Source organism: Cyprinodon variegatus, unplaced genomic scaffold (genome assembly GCF_000732505.1).
Source record: "Cyprinodon variegatus isolate N-32 unplaced genomic scaffold, C_variegatus-1.0 Scaffold21, whole genome shotgun sequence".
In the NCBI taxonomy this organism is placed as follows: Eukaryota; Metazoa; Chordata; class Actinopteri; order Cyprinodontiformes; family Cyprinodontidae; genus Cyprinodon; species Cyprinodon variegatus.
The window spans coordinates 299,519-319,171 of record NW_015150474.1 but is presented as its reverse complement, the minus strand read 5'-3'; the positions used below and the strand labels follow the sequence as shown (position 1 = coordinate 319,171).

The following is a 19,653-nucleotide window of genomic DNA, read 5'->3' as shown; positions in this document are numbered from 1 at the left end:
TATATGTATTAAATAACCATGAGACATGAAAACAGATTTTGATAGAAATTGTAATCTTATTCAGATCAGAGAAGTTGCTTAGAGTTACAGAAGGCAGCTGCTTACCAACCTGGCTCACTTCTCGAGAAGTGGCCTCGATTAACAATTAAAGAAGTATTTTATACAACTCCAGTTTGCCACATTATCACATTTTACATCAAACATGTTTGCAGATTAGTAGACATCCATGGCTCCAGCCTTATCAAAATATTACACTTTGTTCTTAGCTGAAGGACGCCGCTCTCATTTCATTCCCAAATCTTTGCCACGTACAAAATGAAGATTATAACTTTATATAGCCGGACAGAGGAACTGGCCTAATTAGTTAAACTCCTGGAGAAAACATCAGTTCTGGCATGCAACAGGCAGCTAATATTAACGTGTAATAAGCTCACACATAATCAATGATAATTATCCTAACTTAATAGAGACATTGTTTTATTTATGTATTTATTTTTCTCTTTGCAACTAACTGCTGATCACAGTTATTGTGTTTAGGATATCAAATCCATGATGCACCAGGACCTATTTACTTGTTTTGTCACTTTCTTGAACAGACCACCATAACACATGTGAGTTTGTATTCTGGCCACTCAGCCTGCAACCTTGGCTGGCCTGTTCTGACACTCAATTTATTGTCTTGTGATTTGAGGCTTTCGTTTCTCATTACACCCAAAGTTTTTGTGTCCTTGTGTGGCAAAAATTAGCTTGTGTCTCCGTGTAAATCACCTGTCATATGTACATGCTCCTTTAAGGAAAGGCCAAGGGTGTCATTTGATTCCCGCTGCCTTGCTTTCATATTTATGCGTATCATATTCACATCCGCTGGCCGTGTCTCAGCTGAGCTATCCATCAACACTTTTTATCCCCATCGCACAAACAATGTGGACATAAAACCTTCCTTTACGTCAGCAGAAAATTCTGCTACAAATAAAGCGTGAACAACACACCTCTTTATTTGTCTGGGTAATAAATAAAATGAATTAAAAGCGATAAGTGACACAATTTGCATTAGTCAAATACCTCAGGCTTGGGCATAATGGGCATTACCTGTGGGACAAGGATGTTATGTAAAGTATAACTCAAAAAGCTGAAGACATAGATGATACAATAAACGAGTTCAGAACACTGAAGGACAACCAGACCCAGGGGGACATGTCCTGCTTTCCCAGGACACGGCTATTTTTCAAACTAAATTGTCAAAAGAAGATTTTGAAAACTGTATTACTCATTGCATTGAAAGAAATTTGTAACTGAGGTGAAATAACACATTTATTTGCAGTCATTTGTTGACATGATGAATCAGATGCACCCTTTTTCACCTGCAACACTGCATCAATGTAAATTACATGTCAGATGGTTATTTCTTTATCAAATAAAGCAAGGAAATTGTATTGTAAGCTATTAATATCTTTTCTTTAACTGCAAAGTAGGTAAAAGCATAAAAAGATTAAAGAATTTACCGTGCATTTACTGATAGGTAAAAAATGTAACTGATAAAAATGGCAATAGGCCTTATACATTTTAGAGTGCAATACATTGCACTTTTTTTTCTTTTTTCGATTAAAATGTTCCAATATAAATGTTTTTTAATCCTCAAACATGATAGCCTGAGTATATGAAGAAGCAGTTTTAAAATTTGTTTTATCTATAAAGAGGAAAACCTATATAAACCAGGAATGCCTTTTGAAAACATACAGTAATTGACCCCTTGGTAAATCCTGATTGTAAAACATCACAGATCTTGAAAACAACATAAAACATAAATTCCTTATCTTAATAAACATAAATAGATAATAAACAACAGCACTGAGATCTATTAGTTTGGAAGGCCTCTTTTCTTGCTATTTTTAAGTCCCTTCTTAAGACTCATCTTTTTTCCTTGGGCCTTTGTTTTATTCTGTTTGTATACTAATATGTATTTTATACTCAATCATTTCTATTTTTTAATTGCATTGTATTGTATTATTGTGTACAGGACTTTGGTCCTGTCCTGTTGGTGTATAAAGTGCTTCATAAATAAAGTTGGTATGGTATAGTATGGAAATAAAATATTTGGTTCTTTAGCACTCTGAGAGCCATGATATTCAAATGGAGGAAACATGGAACAGTGGGGAAATTTTGCAGGAGTGTCATTAATTGCTACCAAAATAACCCCAAAAGTAAAAAACAACAACAACAAAAAAACACCTAAACAGCTTTAAAGCACTTTGGGCCTTACTTCCCAGGTGTAAGAAGGAGACTGGGCAAAACTGTTCCCTAAATAAAGCTGGAAAACCACTGTTGATCAAAACCAAATGAACACCCAGAGTTTTGTGAAAATATATGGACGAAGAAGACAAACCTGTTAGGAAGGCTGCTAACCAATACTTTAAACAGTCAAACATTGAGGAGGTGGCTTTAGTTTTTTGTATTAGTTGATTTATTTAGTTTGATATAGAATATTATTATTGTTATCTCAAACATTTATGTCAGATTAAAGCAAAAGAAGAAGAAAACTGTAAGATGGGTTAACATCTATTTTCAGGGCACTTTACTGCAGAGCTATATTTTCGCTTAATAAAAAAAAGCTCTATTTTGAGCCTGTGTTGGCTTTATGGCAACAAAAATCATGCTCATCTGCAGCTTGTTGATTCTTTCAATTATTCTGAAAGAAAAAAAAAACATTAAAAAAAAAGGCAAGACAACAACAAAAAGGGCATCTAGTTAAAAGCGATGGAATGAAAAGACGTCTCTCTCAATTTTGTACTCTCAGACGGAATCAGTTGCCTTTGGCCTGCTTAGGGGTAGAAGGTGAGGGAAGCGCACAAAAAGCATTGCAATTATTCTGCTCTGGCACAACAACACAGAGCAAAAGGAGCATCAAAGGCTTTCCTCTGAGCAAAATAGAGCTCCCTCAGAGGAAGAGCACAACCTGCCTGTGAACACCACTGCCTGGACTTTTTCGGCCTCTTTTAAGCACAACAAGTACAGCATCCACTGTTGCAGTACCATGAGTTTGCCTTAAAGTTTAAAATTGTTTCGTTTTTTTTTCCTACTCTAAAAAATACCATATAAACCAAGCAAACAGCAAACAAAAGTAATTTTATTCTTACAAATAATCTCTTGTAGCCTGTACAACTGGAATTTTGTTTCCTCTACATTTTTCTTCAAACATAACATGCAGTGTAGAGCACATTTATTGGAAAACCTGTTATAATTTTTAAATCTTAAAATACATTTGTCTATTATTGTGATAACAGTATTTCAGAATTTCTTTTCATTTATTAATTATGAGAAAGAACACCGTATTATTTGTACCCCAAAAAATCCTTTTTATATATAACTGGAAATTTTTTTAGTTATAGCCCCTAATATCATGCAGTAAGATAATAATTCTAAATAAAGTAAAAGATTTTTCCTAGAGATGGCTAAAAATACATAGAGCTATTTTACACCATTAACATAATTGGTGCCTTTTATCAATGGGAGCGATACTTAGTTAAAAAGTGTTTTCTGTCCTTTCATTACAAATATAAACCTGTAGAAACTCAGCTGCACTAATGAGCTTTGGTCCCAGGAAACCAGGTGAGCTTTTTAGAAATAAACAATCTGGGAGGACTGAACAAGAAACATTATAAATATGTGATAAAGCACCTTAAGCCTCTTTAAGTGTGATGGAGGATATTTTTCAAATATCAGGAAAGAAAAAGCAAGAAATTGAAAATATGTTGTGTCTGAATTTTGTCCAAAACATATGACTATATCAAAGAGATGGATGACCAGACATAAGGGCATGAAATTTATATAATTTTGTTTTTATTCTGCGCAAATTACCATTTCTACACATTCCTGTTAAACCTACAATGATTATTAGTTGTACAAAATGCTTAGACAAAAAAAAAATCTAATTCTAAGTAGTTCTTCTATTTTAAGCTTTAGCCTACTGCTTTAAGTTTTCAATTATAATAAGGCTATGTTAGAATTCTTTTTCTTTAACACGACACAATAATATATCTTTGATACATGCAGGCAAAATCTGAAGTCAGAAGTTCTTCTTCAGATGTTCCCATCTGCACTTAAATCCATTTAGTTAATAAATAGCAAACCAGAAAACAAGCCCACATTATATGTAATAATTATTGAGAGATACGTTATTTCTTTTCAACCCATGAGCCTTTAGAGACACTTAACTTATAACCAGTGATCTAATTGTAAAAAAAAAAGAAGGGGGATAGTGGAATTTTGAGAGCAATTTGGAATTTTGAAATTTAAAGCATTTGCAAGCATACATTGCCTAATTAATGTAATCTATTAACCTAGAGCAATATGCATGGTATGGTTTTTACATGTCAGGTACATCGGTCATTGACCTTGACCAAAGCACCTTACAGTAGAACTGCAGTCAGTCGCTGTGCTGCCATGGCGATCATTGGCCCTGCATATTTAGGGACATTTGCAAAGGACAAATTTCCCACTGGGATCAGCTTCATAATCATGGTAGGACACTTTTTTGATTTTATTTATTTTGCTCAGCCTAATCATAAGCCCACATCCCGCCAAATGTTGAAAGGGCAATATTATTGCATTTGCTGTTAATATCACAGGGGTTGGTAATTTAAGAAGGGGGAATGATTTTTATGATTTTTTTTAAGAAGGGGGATGCCATCCTTCCTCAACTTGAGTATTGCTTATAATCAATTTTTAAAAGCCACCTAGATTTCAGACTGAGTTTAGACAAATATCAAATGATTCAAAAATCAAAAGTTTAGAAGTCATCTAAAGTAAAGAAACAAAAATAGTATTATTAACCAATGAAGGTTTCCTTGTTTTATTTATTTTTATCTGATCATTTATGCTGTTTTTTTATGCTTATGGTACCCTTCTATAATTTTTGATCAAGTGTTTTTTTTTTCTTTATTACTCTGTTTCTTTCTGTGTGAACTGTTCAATACAACTAAGCTTTTCTTGCTTTAACGTGTAGTCTTTTTGTTGCTCTTACAAAAAAATTCCTTTTTTAAAAACACAAGATACCTTTCCCTGACATATTTACTGTAGATATCTAAATAGTCAGTTAATTTTGCAAACTCTAAGAAATATATATTTTGTCATCCGTAATACTGTGCCAAAACTATCATTATGCAGCAATTGTTATTTTGCGCGAACAAGCCCCTGATATTTAGCAAAACTTTGAAACGAACCAATTTTATAAAAATCTAAATTTTCGTTCAGGCATATTGAAGGTCCTCTAAGATGGTTAATGGGGTCCTCGCGCACCCGGAAGCTTCCTCTCACATGTTATTGTGTACATTCACCGGTTGCTATGCGCAGTTATTTCATTGCCACTGTAGTTTATTCCCTATTTTTATATCTATAGGCCGATAGACAGATTAAAGGAAGATGAAAGTGGTTGCACTGATTAGGTAAAATAAACTTCTTTTTCTAAACGGCTCATAATTTGCTGAACATCTAAACGAGCATGTTAAAGAGTCTGTCTTCATTCAGAACTTTTACATTTTTGCAATCTTCACCATTTATTGCCATTAACAAGCTCCTGTTATTATCTATATGGGTGAATAGATTTGTTGTGTGATTTTAGCTTCTCCAGTTCATTCCTTCACTCTTTACTGTTTTAACTGTGGCTTTTGCCACTGTTTCTGTCTGTGATGCTGTGTTCCAGTGGGGGCAAAGACAGCTGCTTCAACATGATAAAGTGTGTTAGTGCTGGACACAAAATCGTGGCTCTTGCTAACCTGCGTCCCGCTAAAGCAGGTAAAGAAAATCATCAGTTGTGGTTTAAGTGTGTTCCACAGATAATCTGAGAAGCTTTATTTCATTTAGGTTGGCAAGATGGAACTCAAAGCTACATGCATTTTTCTTTCACAGATGAGTTACACTTTAACCATTATGGACAAAGTGTAACTCATCTGTGAAAGATGAGTTACACTATGGCCATTATGGACAAAGTGTAACTCATACAGTTACAGAGATAGAGAATGGTTAGATATGATGGCATTTGACCTTTTTTGTCTAATTTTTTTAGTGAAATTATTTTAGGTATTTTCTATTATTTCTGAGCATGTTTCACTTATATATTCAAATGTCAAAGTATATTTTTTGTCCAATATCGGACCAATATATAATATTAATATGGGATCAGGACATCCCTATAAAGCACATTGCACCAAATACATGCAGGTGTAAATATGTACTTAAAATCCAGTATAAGAATTTGATTACTGTCAGGTCCTGACCTAAAGGGAAAAGACTGTAAAATCAACTTCTAATTGTATGAGGAGAGAATCATCCACAAGATTGGGGTTTTGACAATAATTTTTCACAAAATCCGAATTAAATGACTGATGTTGTAGTTATTATTTTGAATATTTTTAGTTATTAGATGGTCTCAAACTAACTATTACTGCTCATTTTAAAGTAAGTTTTTTTGGACTTCTGCTTACATCCCAATTTTTATTTATTTATTTTTTCAAACAAGTCATCAATGAATATCCTTTAGAATTTGAGTCTAAAAGAGTTTTCTTCATGTCATAGATGAGTTGGACAGCTACATGTACCAGACGGTGGGTCATCAGGCTATAGAGCTGTATGCTGATGCAATGGAGTTGCCTCTGTATAGACGCACCATACGTGGTTCTAGCCTGGACACCAGCAGAAACTACAGTGTTACTGAAGGGGATGAGGTGGAAGATCTGTATCAGCTGCTCTACCAAATTAAGGTAGGTTTCTCTTCAATAAGAATGTGTGAAATATTTTTATTTTTACCATTTCTCCTCCTGTCATTTATTGGACCTGCACACTACTGGAGAAAAGGGAAACTGCCAAAGATACAATTTAACAACAGAAAATTGGTTTATAAATCTTTTTTGCATGGTGAAATATCAGCAAGATAAACAGATTGTTTGGCATGAACTGTCAACCTTTGTGTAGACTTTGGCTGTAGCATTTAAGGATCATTAGTGCTGCATGGATGAATCCACATAACTAATCTGATTAGAGGTTCTCCAAGTAATTATATGCAATGTATACAATAAATCATTGCTTCTTTGGTTGATCTCTCACAACAGGTTGAATCATCTCAAGACAAATAAAATGTCATGGTCAGGTCCCTTGCACTTGCTGTGCTCTTGGAACAACAGGGAATACACACCTACAAAAATTGTGCACGTAGGCTTGTTGAACTAAGAGAGATAAGTCTTTGGTCCTGCAATTTAAGTTCAAAACGTTCCTGCCATGCGGTCAAACATAAATCTTGGCACATTATTTAGTTAAGGATGTGGGAATAAAGATCAAGGTAAGTTAGAGGAGAAGTAAAAACTTGCCAGCAGTTAAAAGAGTTTAGGGTTAGGGTTATAATTTTACAAAAAACTAGCAGCAACTCTTAAAAATCAAGTTCAGACTTAAGCCCTTCAACCTAATTGCTTGACAGTGATCAGCAAAAACCAATCATGCGATGGACAGAGAAAAAATGTTTAGAGACTGGATAATGCTGGATAGTGTACTGTGTTCTTTTTAAAAACATCCCTATTTCTATCTCATGTTGCTGGTGAAAGTCCTGACAGTGTTATTTGTCCATTACGCAGGAGAAACTATGGGGCACATGCAGAATCCTCTTAAACAGAGAACAAACATAGAGACTGGGAAGAGAAATTTGGGTGGCATCATGGTTAGAATGTTAAGAGAAGCCCTAGTGAAAGACTCTTAAAAAAATAAGAAATGGAAACTTCCTTTGTGTTATAGAGCCTTTTATGCAGCTGAATTTTTTTTAAAACGGGACTACGAAGCAGGTTTCTTTGCTCCCACATAGAACCTGAGGTTTCTTGTGGGATTTGCCATATTGTGCACTTTTTTCACTTTTTCCTGGGTCTCTACCCTACACTGCAAAAATTATCTAGATATAAGTAAAAATGTCATTTGCAAAGAAGAAGATGTTCTTAAAAATATTAAATTAAATGTATTTACCCTTAATTTGAGTAGGTAAATGTGATTAGTCGCCAATGGAAATTGTGTTTTAACTAAAATAAGACAATTAGATAAAATTCACTTCAAATAATTTTTCTAATTTAAATTGTCTTGTTCCATTTGCAAAGTGTCTCACATGCCTTCTCAATTTAAGAAAAAAAAAAAAATCACTTATTTAAAAAAATATATTGCTTTTTTTTTTTTTTTTTTAAAAAATAAAAAAGCTTTAAGGTCATTTTTTTTTTTTTTTTACAGTGTAGGCCAGTGGGCCTTTAAATGTACATTTCTGATCCAGGATGTACAGGATGGCCCGCTTGTCTCTGCCAGTTGCTGTGTTTTGTCTTCACTACTGCCTTTTCAAAATCTGATTCAATTCTATATGTTTGCATTTTCCTTCTTCCTGGAGATCCTCACTTCTTGCTGCTTATGAAGATTGGCTCGTATTAATTCTCACTCTCCTACTGAACTGCTCAAATTGTCACTCCCAGATCTTGTTTCAAGCTCCTGTTATATCACCTTTTATTGGATTAACCGTTAGAATACTATGGTATAATGCAAGAAACCCCAAACTTCTCTGCTAAATCTGTAAGGTTAAACAGATGGATGGATTATTTTTGTCAAATTTGGACAACAGCCTTTCCAAAAAACAACTACAACCCTCTTCCTATATTTGCATTAGTTTTACACAGTAAACGTAACATAATAATGTATTTTAATCTCCATGGGGTGGGCTATGCCTGTATATCAAATCATGCAATTGATTGTGGAAAATTATATAGCTCCTGTGCGGTGGATAGTAACATTGGGAGGTCGCTATGTTAAATAAAATAATAATATCCATAGTATGCATCCTGCTACCTCTGATGCACTTCTATTTTGGGTTAAGTATCCTTACTGATTTGCACTATTCGGACTAATCTTCACTCTGTTTGTCTTAAGAAATAAATTATGTTCCACTGATATGGTTTACTACATTTTTTAATAAGTCCATTGTTGTGAGTCTAATCTTTTTTACAATGATCAATTGTTGGTGCAGGGTCAGAGCAGTTGACTTGAAGACGCTCAACAAGCTGTTAAGAAAAGCCAATTTTGTTCTGGAAGCCAATCTAGAACGTATTGAGAAGATTTTACAAAGATCAATCATTCCTAAAATTGGATTCTCACTGGGGGGTGTCCTGATCTGATATTGACATGAGAAGTCGATCTGATATCAGCCAAAAAAATTAGGCCTGCCTCTAAAATCTCAGATATTAGAAAACTCAAAGTAACACTTTGCTTCTATCCAAATCTGTTTTAAGTTTATGTAACTCTTTGGTTGATAGGAAATGAGTCCGCTGTTCTCTTACCTGATGTTGTTAAATATTGTCCTCTGTTTGACAAATATCTCTTGATCAAGCCTTTTTTTATCATTCCACACTATAAAATTAGTTATAAAAGTGTGCATGATTCTTGCTGATATTGTATCGGGTCATTATTGGTATCAGTCAATACTCAAAGCTTCTCTATCGGTATCGTAGTTTCAGGACATTCCTATCTTCGTTGTTGACCCTAAAGCAGGGATGTCAAACTGCTTCCAGAAAGGTGTGGCTGCAGTTTTTCTTTCCAACCTAGCAATGGCCCACCAGACTCCATTCATCTCATCAAGTGAGTCCAGTCTTAACATGATGACTTGATGAGATGAATGGAGTCTGGTGTGCCATAGCTTGGTTGGAAAGAAAACCTGCAGCAACATGGCCCTTTCTGGAACCAGTTTGACACCTGTGCCCTAAAGCATCCAGACCCACTGTAAAACAGACCTCCACTGGAGATTTTTTCTCCCTATAAGCATAACTATCTACATTAACTCATTGATTGAACCACTACAATATGACTTGCAAAAGCTTTTAATATACCTTCAGAATTTCTAAGTGTTTTTGAATTTAACAGAGCTTTTGTCAATCACCTTTCGCCCTCTCTCTTGCACTTCCTTAATTTCTTCCTTAAGTATGGTCATTGTGATTTGAAAGAAGCTTTTATTTAGCTTTAGTTTGGATGTTGATGAATGCATGAATGAATGAAAGCTGTATAATGGATTTCTAACCTTCCGCGTGCTCATAGTGCAGCATTATGCTGCTGCTTATGTTGAAGCATCAGCTGAATCGCTGCACTCTTTCCAACACCTGTTTTCATGTGCAACTAATCTGCTCAGAGAAGTAAAAAGTCATGTTGGTGCTTTTAGTCTGTCTCATTTAGTATGCCATAACTTGACTTGCAAGTGTAGTTAGTTTTTCTATCCGCTTCTCTCCGGAACAATAGTGTGCAGGCTGCATCAGTTGATCAAAGTTTTATGTGCAAAGTTGGAGAGAGGTGCCCTTCAACAATAGCTTCACAGGAAGTTTCTTTCTTTTTTTTTATCTCAGTTGACAGAAGATCAGATACAAAAATTAATCACCTAATGAATTTTTCATCAAATAGCCCGTTTGCCAGGACGCTGAGAAAATATTCATTTGATGGCAAATTATGTATGAGGACCTCGGTGGTCCACTGCGGTGCAGGGGTGGGTGACTGACAGCTTTGAGATAAGTGCATGTGTGGTTAACTCAGCGCTGCCTATCTGACCGCCTGCAGCCATGAGGAAGCTACCTGGACAGAAACTTCAACAGCAGCAAAAGCTCTTCCTGCTGTCAGCGCAAACAGTGTGCGGGGATTGATCCTGTGTGGTGAAACACGTTATCCCCGCTGCACCCCCTACACAGCCTCCTATTTTAGCCCGCCTCGTCAAAATGTAAACGTCTGTTATGGGGATTGTGGAGTTTATTTTTTCAGATGAGTGTAAGCTCGATGTGCTGGAAGAAAGACTGGATATTGTTTTCTTTTGGTCCCTCTCTAAAGAGCTGATGTGGAGACATGTTTATCTGGAACGCAGGGTTGCTCCGGGGCTTCAGCATGTCCACACGTTCAGGCTTAGTGGCAAAGGCTAGTCAGCCTGCCCCGGGGGCTTTACAAACCTCTGCCTCCTTTTTTTATCATCTTCTTTATAAATCGCCCAACTTTACACAGTCTTTTAAATGGGGGGACTTTTTTCATGTTGTCCTTTGCTGCATTTTAAGGCTACTTCACACAGCCTGCTTTCTGTTTTTACACCATCTCACATGCACATTTAAATATTTATGTTGCATGTGATGCAATACCATCCTTGCCTGTGGCCATTTCTTTAATTGCAAAAGCCTGCTAATTTCCCATTTCCAGGGCTCTTCTGGCCTGACCTCTTCAGTCTGACTGGCCATAGATCAGGGCAGTTGGACTCCCATGGGGCCCTTGCAGGCCTGCAGAAACTCCAGTCATGTCCCCATTTACCCTTCTCACCGTCATCAACAATCCTTCACCATAAACAACAGGCTTCCTCTTTTGCTTACTGAGTGATGGCAACCATAAGAGTACAACTTGATGGCTCAGATTTCAGCTCAGCTGCTGCTCTCTGAGGCTGTTTCCCACTCTGATCTGGGGCCCTGCATATATATTGGTGTTCCGTTGTATTTATTTAGTTAATTTTCTTTAAAAAAAAAGGAACTTGAAATTTGTCTTTATGTTCTCAGTCAGCATGGTGAGTTTTAGGTGCTATTTTCAAAAGAAAGTTTTGAAAATTTCAATATGTAACATTTTTCAGTTATTTTTAATTGTTTAGGATTTGATAGGCAACTATAATTAAGAATAAACATTTTAGAATTGTGTTTTTCCTTCAAATAATTGTATTAAAAACTGATTTATTTTCCCCAAAATATAAAAATAAAAAGTTTATTTAAAAGCAATCTATCAAAAACAGTTTGAGTAAAGATAGTTGTGATGACATGTTTTACAGAATTAGAAAATATCTGTAAAACACAGAAAATGTTACGTCAGGTCATTGAAAGAGGAAAGAAAATATAATTTTTATAAAACAAAACCTGTCTAAAAAAAACACTAAAAATAAGTAGAAAATAATTTATGAAAAGCAATGAACAAGATTACATAATTCAAACTTCAAAACTTACTCTGTGGAAGTTTGAATACATTTTAACTTAGAACATTATAGCGGGCAAAGCCCACTTGCTTGTAGATGAAAGTTGGTGATTTTTAAAAGTGGATATTCCTCCCTCCTCATCTTCCACCTTTTGAAAGCCGGGCAACACAAACTTACACCATGAGCCAACAGTGCCATCTATGGGTCATCAGCATTATCTGCCAAGCCAGTGCCGTCAGAGAATGTTTAACCCATTCAGCAAATTCAAAGGAAGAGATCATATTCTTAAGAACCTTTGTAGATGCAGAAAAAAGAGAAAAAAACCCTGCAATTATATTAGAAAAAATGAGCTATCTTTTCCCTGGCAGTGGCCATATTGGCAGAATGACAATGTGGCTCTTTAGTTGGCCTCTTTGCTCTCATCGCTGGCTGTGCATGGCAGCGGTTCTTTGAAGTGTGTAACCTGATAGACATGCAATCCACGCAGTACCCTGTCCCATCCTGCTAGGTGCGGATCTTTGAACTCTTCCTTTGAGGAACTGAAATAACAGTTTTGGTGAAGAAGTTTTTTGACGTTGTTGTGGTTGCTTTTAGCTTTAGGCTGCATTTCAATGGAATAAATTTCCTCTTTGTGTCATCTTGGAGATGAAATCTAAGAGTCTTAAGTGCTGAAAAAATGTTTAGGGTTTAAACATATTTTCATGCAATAAAGCAGGGCTGTCATTGTGCTTATGAGTTACAAAGTGTTATTTTGCAAAGTGTGTGTCCATACTTGACTGTGAGGTTGGTCTGCTCTGGTTTGTATGATCCACTCTGATGTGTGATACAGATCAACAGTGTCAGTCACCCCTGGCTGTATCGCTAGTCTCCCCTCTGCTCAAACCCTGCAGAACCCCTCATATTAGTCATATCGAATCCCTCAAGTCCTATATCCTTCTCTCTGCGCTCTGTGACCTGACACAGTGGCTCTTTCTGTCCTGTGACCCCCTCTTGTGTGTGTGTGTGCTCTATGCACGCTCGCCTGTTCAAGGTCATTTCTAACTGGGACCCCTAATACATGATAACAGGTCTATCTCTGTTGTCCTTGCACACCTCTTCACAAGTTTGCCTTCTTTCAGCACTCTGGGTTGGGCTAAGGTGCTCTCACGCCTCTCATTCTTCCATGCACTTCTCCTCTGTTTTCTAGATCTCGCTCCTTACTGTTTCTAACTTCATTTGCTTCAAGCTTCAGTGTGATATGTAGGATTTTGTGAAATTGTTAAACCAGAAGTAGTGCATGTCTGTGAAGTGGAATTAAAAGGATAATGGTTTTAATTCTTTTTTTTAACTATAAAACTTAAGAAGTCTCTTTTATATCTTCAATATTCTGATTCCCTGAATGATTGCTTCGTAGAAACCAAACTCCAATTACAGCTGTGTTTATGTAAAACTATAGATAGCCACTCCTTGTTTATAGCTTAAACTCAGTAAGATTGGTTTTGGAGCCTCTGTGAGAATACGTTTTTTAAGTCTTGCCACATTTCCATAACATATTTTGGTATATTATTCCCAGGTGTTTTTCCTGTTCTTAACCAAAGTATCTCCACTGCAAGATTCTTCCTTTATCCTGTTTATAATAGGATGAACAGTGCTAGCTTTCCACCACAGTGTTGAAGTATGATTGGATTTTACCAGAGAACCTCACTGTATCCAATACATGGCTTAAGGTACACTCCTACAGAACTTCAGCCATCTTCCTCTCACACTCTTCCATAAAGGCCAGATTTGTAAAGTTCACTTCTTCCTTTTGAAGACTTCTTCCACCTGAGCTGCTTATCTCAGCAGCTCCTCTAGAGTAGGCCTTCTGTTTAATCCTCTCCTTGACTTTTCAGTTTGTGTGGATGCCCATGTTTTGAAAGAGTTCAAGCTGAATCGCTATTCAGATGCCGCATTGAACAACAATCTTTGAAGGTTGTTTAAAATCTAACATTTTTTTCATGGATGTTCTTAACTACCCCCTTAGGTCTTCGCAGAGCAGTTGGGCTTATTCTACAGTGAGCTATGAGGGGGATTATTAAGGTAGATTGTGTATACTGTAAATATTTTACTGGGGATGAGGTTAATTACACATCTACAGGTTTTTCAGACTGTTTCTGATAATAAAGTTAGAACTTATACATCATTTTATCCTTAAGTTTGTCTTTTCAATATGAAAGAATGTGGTGATGCTTGAGGGGTACGGATACTTCTACAAGGCGCTGTGAAGTATAGTAAACGGAAATGACTATGACATCGACTCTGCAACCTTTGAGCTGATGAATAAAGACAAAGACATTTAAGCTCATTAGAGTGATGAGGAACAATAGATGATATCTCCGCACATGTTCTATTCCGCCAGCTCTAATTAGCCGAGCTGTAACATCTCTGTCACAGCGAGACCCTGCTTACAGGAAGATGGAAATGTTACTTTCAAATCTCATTTTTTAAAATCCTTTAATGTTTGGACTCTCAGAAATGCAACTTTGAAAATACTTCCGTTTTCCCTTTTATGGAAAGTATTTTTCACATGCAGCCCCATGGTCTTATATATTGGATGTGTGAAGGTCAGAAAAACTCTTGAAAAGACACTTTGAGAACTTTGGTCTTTTTAGATGAAAAAAAAATCCATTCCTCTAATGTGGGTTAAAACTCCTTGTGTTTAGTGGGATAATCCCTCTCTTGAACTCACGTACACTCTTTCCTCGTCCTCTCGATGTTTCCCTTGACCTTTATTAAATACACACTTCACTCCCCCCCAAATGGTACGTTATTGACGTCTGCACACAAGAGTGAGGCCCTCAGAGACAGCCAAAGCAGCCTGTCCACAAGTCCAAATGCTCATCTTTTTATAGTCTTCCCTAAACAACCATTCTTTCTACCTTTCCTCAACTTTTTCTCTCTGGTATTCTTGTCGCACTTTGATCTGGACTCTTCACAAGCCCAGATGCGAGCATCCTGATTGAGGTGCCTCCTGCTGTGAAGAGAGATGGCAAAAGAACGGAAGAAAGTGGAGAAATAATGGAGAACTGAGGGGCAGGGAGGTGGAGGAGTCTTTAGTTGAACCAGGAGCCTTGTAGTATTGATTGGGCAGCCGAGGTGTTGTGAGACAAGATGTTGAGGTGCGGTGTGAACCATGAAAGGTGGTGGGGAGGGGTTGGTCAGAATCAAACACCCGGCCGATCTCTGATTACCAGCATGGTGCGGCATTAGACGTACATCAGGGGCTGGACAGGAAAATGGATTTCTTTAAAAAGCTGCTTAATACATAAATCATGACCTCTGGGGTCACTGTGAGAGGGTTTAGAAGATCAGATCGATAACAAAGCTAATTCTGGCTTGTTGTAGGTGGTTTGTGGTGCAGAGAGACATCTAAATGGTATTATTGGAAGTTGCTCACAAGCGGTTAAGGGCCAACAGACAATCATTTGTGCAAAGTTTTAATGGCTACAGGTAGAGCTCAATAAGTTTAAATGATCATAAACATGTTTTTAGTTATTTATTTTGTTTGAATAGTAGAGCCTTGGTAGACCCATTACACTCAATGTAACATATTCCAAGCATTTATTTCTGTTGATTTTGGCTTAAAACTACCAAAACCTGTTCTTTAAACATTTAAATCTTTTATTAAGTCAATTTAAAATAGCATTTCTAATGAAGGAATTCCAGTATGTCTATTTACTAATGTCAATATTATATTACTAAAATCAATTACCAATCCAATACTTGTTTAGAGCCCTTCTGCATTGCTTAATAAATGTGCCGTGGTATAGAAACGATTAGCCTGTAGCTGTACAGAGGTGTTATGAAGCCCAGTTTGCCTTTAAAGTGGATTTTTGAAGCTCTTCTGCATTGTTGAATCTGATGTTTCAAATTATCTTCTAATCTAGATTATATTCTACGGATCTTCTGTGGGCTTCATGTCTGCCCAGGTTGGTGGTCAATCAGGCAAAATGACTATTTATTAAGCAGGTATTGGTACCCTGGCAGTGCTGACATTTGATTTGAATAAGCCTAATTCATTAACACCAGTAGATGACATAACTTCATAGATCATCCCATACTGTAGCTTCACACTGGGCCTTAAGCAACTTGAATCTGAGCCTCTTCACTGTTCCTTCACTCTCTGGAGGACCAGCCATAATCATAAAAGTCAACAGAGATAAATGCTGAAAATGAGATTTTTGTGTCATCAATCCATATTAAAGTTAAACTTTGCAGAAATAAATACATCCATCTAACATTTCTGTCCTAGATTCCTTTATGGAGCTGAATTTCTGGTGCCTCTTTCTGATGGTCCTTGTTCTCTCTTCCTCAGGTCTCAGATTCTTGTGTTTGTTTGGCTTGTTTTGAACTTGAGGAAGGATAGCATTAGCAATAAGATAATGGCGCTGCTGTGCATTGTTCACATGGCCGTGTGGAAATGGTGGGTCAGAATCTATTAGATGCAGACCCATTTCCCACCAGCTGACGCTACCAGTTAGCCGCAAACATTAGATAAAGAGCCGAGCCTCCCCAAGCCTTTGTGATTTGTTTGTGTTTTTCTGCTTAATGTACTTTGCTCAATCTTGTTTAGCGATGATGGAAGCTGATAGCCTTATCTTGCCTTACCAAGGGCATGAGCCACAACAAGCTGGTTGATTTAAACATCAAACTAATGAAGAACAGGGTGTTTTTTCTGGGGTGGGGGATTGTTATCACTGGCATTTTTGCATTGAATTAGCCCTAAATTTACAGTGATATAAATTGTATTCTGACGTTTCATCTAGAATTTTTTTTTTTACCTTAGCCACAGCTCGCTCATATAACCAGCATCATACCAGGAAACATGTTAAGTGCTTTAACTCACTGCCATTAATCTACTCAAGTTTTAAAGCCCTTTTAAAAAAATATCTTGTTCTTATCTATGAAGTATGTGTATCAGGCCTCATCACCTCACACTGTTAAAGTCCATCTATAGAAAAGAAGCCCTATGGAGTCTGGAGAGTAGGTTAAACCAGCATTAGGGCTATATTTTCTTCTAGTTTCTCTCTGGGGCTCAGAGGAGGGGTCGGTCAAGTCTTTTAGTTCTACAGAGGATTCAGGGCAGGAGAGTTACAACGCAGAAAGCCGGGAAAATGACCTCACCAGAAGAAAAAGGGGGAAAAAAACTACCAGTTTGTGTGTCTGTGTGTGTATACATGGACATGAGTACACGACCTTGCATAAACCCTGTGGACCAGGCGTTTGTTTTGGCCCATAAAAAACAACTGACATAGTTTACCTCTCTGCGGCATGAGACTCGCTCTTTGATTTTTGTCCCTCTCACTTTCTGGAAGCGGCTTCCTGCCTGAAATCCTCTAACAACTTATTTTTTTTCAACCTTTCGCCTAATGGGAATGTTTCTATATGACAGTACAGGGATCACAACTTTGCTTTTATCTCTCAGTGAAAACCGTTGCTGCAACCCCCCCCTTTTTCCCCCCGAATGTTTTAAGCTTTGACCAAACATAAGAAATTAATTTTGAGTAAATTTCATTCAATCCTGGTAGAAGTGAAGTTTGTTTGCTTAGCTGCAAAGATTCAAGCATCCATATCTTTCGTTTGCTTCTCATCTATTGAACTTAAATGTGTTTTGACAAGAAAAGCCTCTGTGTTTTTGGTCTACTAGCATAAAGTGTTAATCCTTGCTTTTGCCAAAGATCTGTTCCTCCCTGCCTGACAGCTATCTGTGCGTATGTTTACATAGACGTATATATCTTAAGAAGAGTCACACAAAATGTTGATCTCTCCACATATTTAACTCTCGCTCTATAATGCTCAGAGTGTTTTGCTCTAAAAGGATTCTGACACTGTACTCTACAAAATACAGAGCTCTATAAATAGTGTTTTTGACTTTTCTCACATTTTTTTATATTAAGACTACATAATTAAAAGTTTTTTTTGTAGGATTCAATGCAAGATATTCTGACTGTAGTTTTAGCTGAGTCTTCGTGAAAGAACCTGAGCCTTGTTACATTGGATGGAAAGAATCTGTAAACATGGATTTCAAAGATATGCTGCATGCCTCAATTTTGGTCCAATTTATATCTGAACTAAATCATCCTAGAACATTTTTGTTTAATCCAAACTCTTTTACACTAGTACTGGTTTTTGGGTTGTTCCTGTGGATTTCTTGTATGTAGGTCTATCCATTATCCTATCCCTCTGACCTGCATCATGATGCTACTACAACCATTGCTCAACCTGGGGACTTAGCCATATTAGTCAACTTCAAATCGCACACAGTTTAGGAGTAATGAAATAAAGTGTGCTGAATATGAAAACCTTTTAACACTATTTAATGTTATTTTTCATAATTTGTACTACTCATTGTTGGTTTGTGGGGTAAAGTCTCAGTAAAATTATCTCTGTTTTACTTTAAAAACATATAAATAGAATGCCACCATTGCATCTCCCGAAATAACTTTGATATTTTTTTTATTCTTTGTCAGCTCCAAATCACTGCTCACTCCCCTGTCAGTCCTCACTTTTCTGGTTGGTGAGCGTACTGCATTCATTGGCCTGAAGAGACGTGTCATCCCTGCACCACAGCCTAGTGGGGGTTTATGCTTTTATGCAGTCTTCTTCTTTTCTCCTCTTCTTCACACCCTAACCTTGTTCATCTTTGGAAGTTAATGCACAACAGGCCTTAGTGGGAACTCTGATTTTCTTGTTTAAGCACTATGCATGGTTGTGACCTGAGACATGTTGAGTCATCTAGCTATTCTGTCTGCAAGCACAGAGGAAGAGCCCATCATTCAATAGCTGCTTCAAACACACAGTGACACCATTGTATGAAAGGGGAGCATGTTTTTGAAAGCCTTTTTGCACATGATTACGACTAATATGTTTTATACACCTGCTTAGCTTCTGTATGCATTTATTATTTTTTTGTAATGGAAACCCTTATGAGATACTATTGCATCCGAGCAGATTATGTGTTGATTTTGAGTGTTAATAACATACTAAAAGTGCTTCAAATATTTCTTGTGTATGTATTTCCACATTCCCCCCAAGTTACCTCTATCTTTACTTTAGTATTCACTTTTGACAAGGCAGTGTCATTCATTTCTCAGACTCTTTTTTTGTCATTTTAGTATTTCTAAGCTGTCATGGTACCTTATTACGCCCCAGAACTTTTTCAGTATTCCATTACATGCAATCACTTGACCCCAACAGGCCCCCAACTCTGCACTGCATCTACTTTAGATGCAACTACAACCCCCATCTCCATGTTCCCACTTTGGGGGCAAGCTCAGCAGAACAATCCCATTACATTAAAATGGTCCGGAGTGCATCTAATGCAGTCAACATTAAAACTGTGTCACATCCAGTCACTTACGTGATGGATGCAGGGAAGGTGGGGCAGAAAGGAAGCTGGATGAAGTGGTACGTAGAAGACAAGCGGGTGTAGGATTTAGAGCTTTGGGGTCAAACACGGTGACGATGTGACGTTGTGATAGCAAGATTGAAGAGTAGGAGACAGCACATGCTTGCCCTTGTACGAACTGTCATTCAAAGCGCTTTCATTGAATGCCTGCAGCTACTCCAGTTTCCCACCAAAAGGACATCACAGTTAGAACACTACAAACAACGTATACCATGTATCTAAAGCATCATGCTTTACATGTTGTCCTTCC

The 19,653-nt window shown here is 37.0% G+C and overlaps 1 protein-coding gene across 1 annotated transcript in view; it reads left to right on the top strand.

Moving 5' to 3' along the window:
* Positions 1-5,309: 5,309 nt before the first annotated feature.
* Positions 5,310-19,653, top strand: part of dph6 (diphthamine biosynthesis 6) — an 82,373-nt gene continuing 68,029 nt past the window's right edge. Inside the window, exons 1-3 of the mRNA XM_015390020.1 lie at positions 5,310-5,441; positions 5,699-5,790; positions 6,571-6,755. Of these exons, the coding sequence (XP_015245506.1) occupies positions 5,419-5,441; positions 5,699-5,790; positions 6,571-6,755 (300 nt within the window). The 5' untranslated portion in view covers positions 5,310-5,418. The remainder of the gene's footprint in view (positions 5,442-5,698; positions 5,791-6,570; positions 6,756-19,653) is intronic.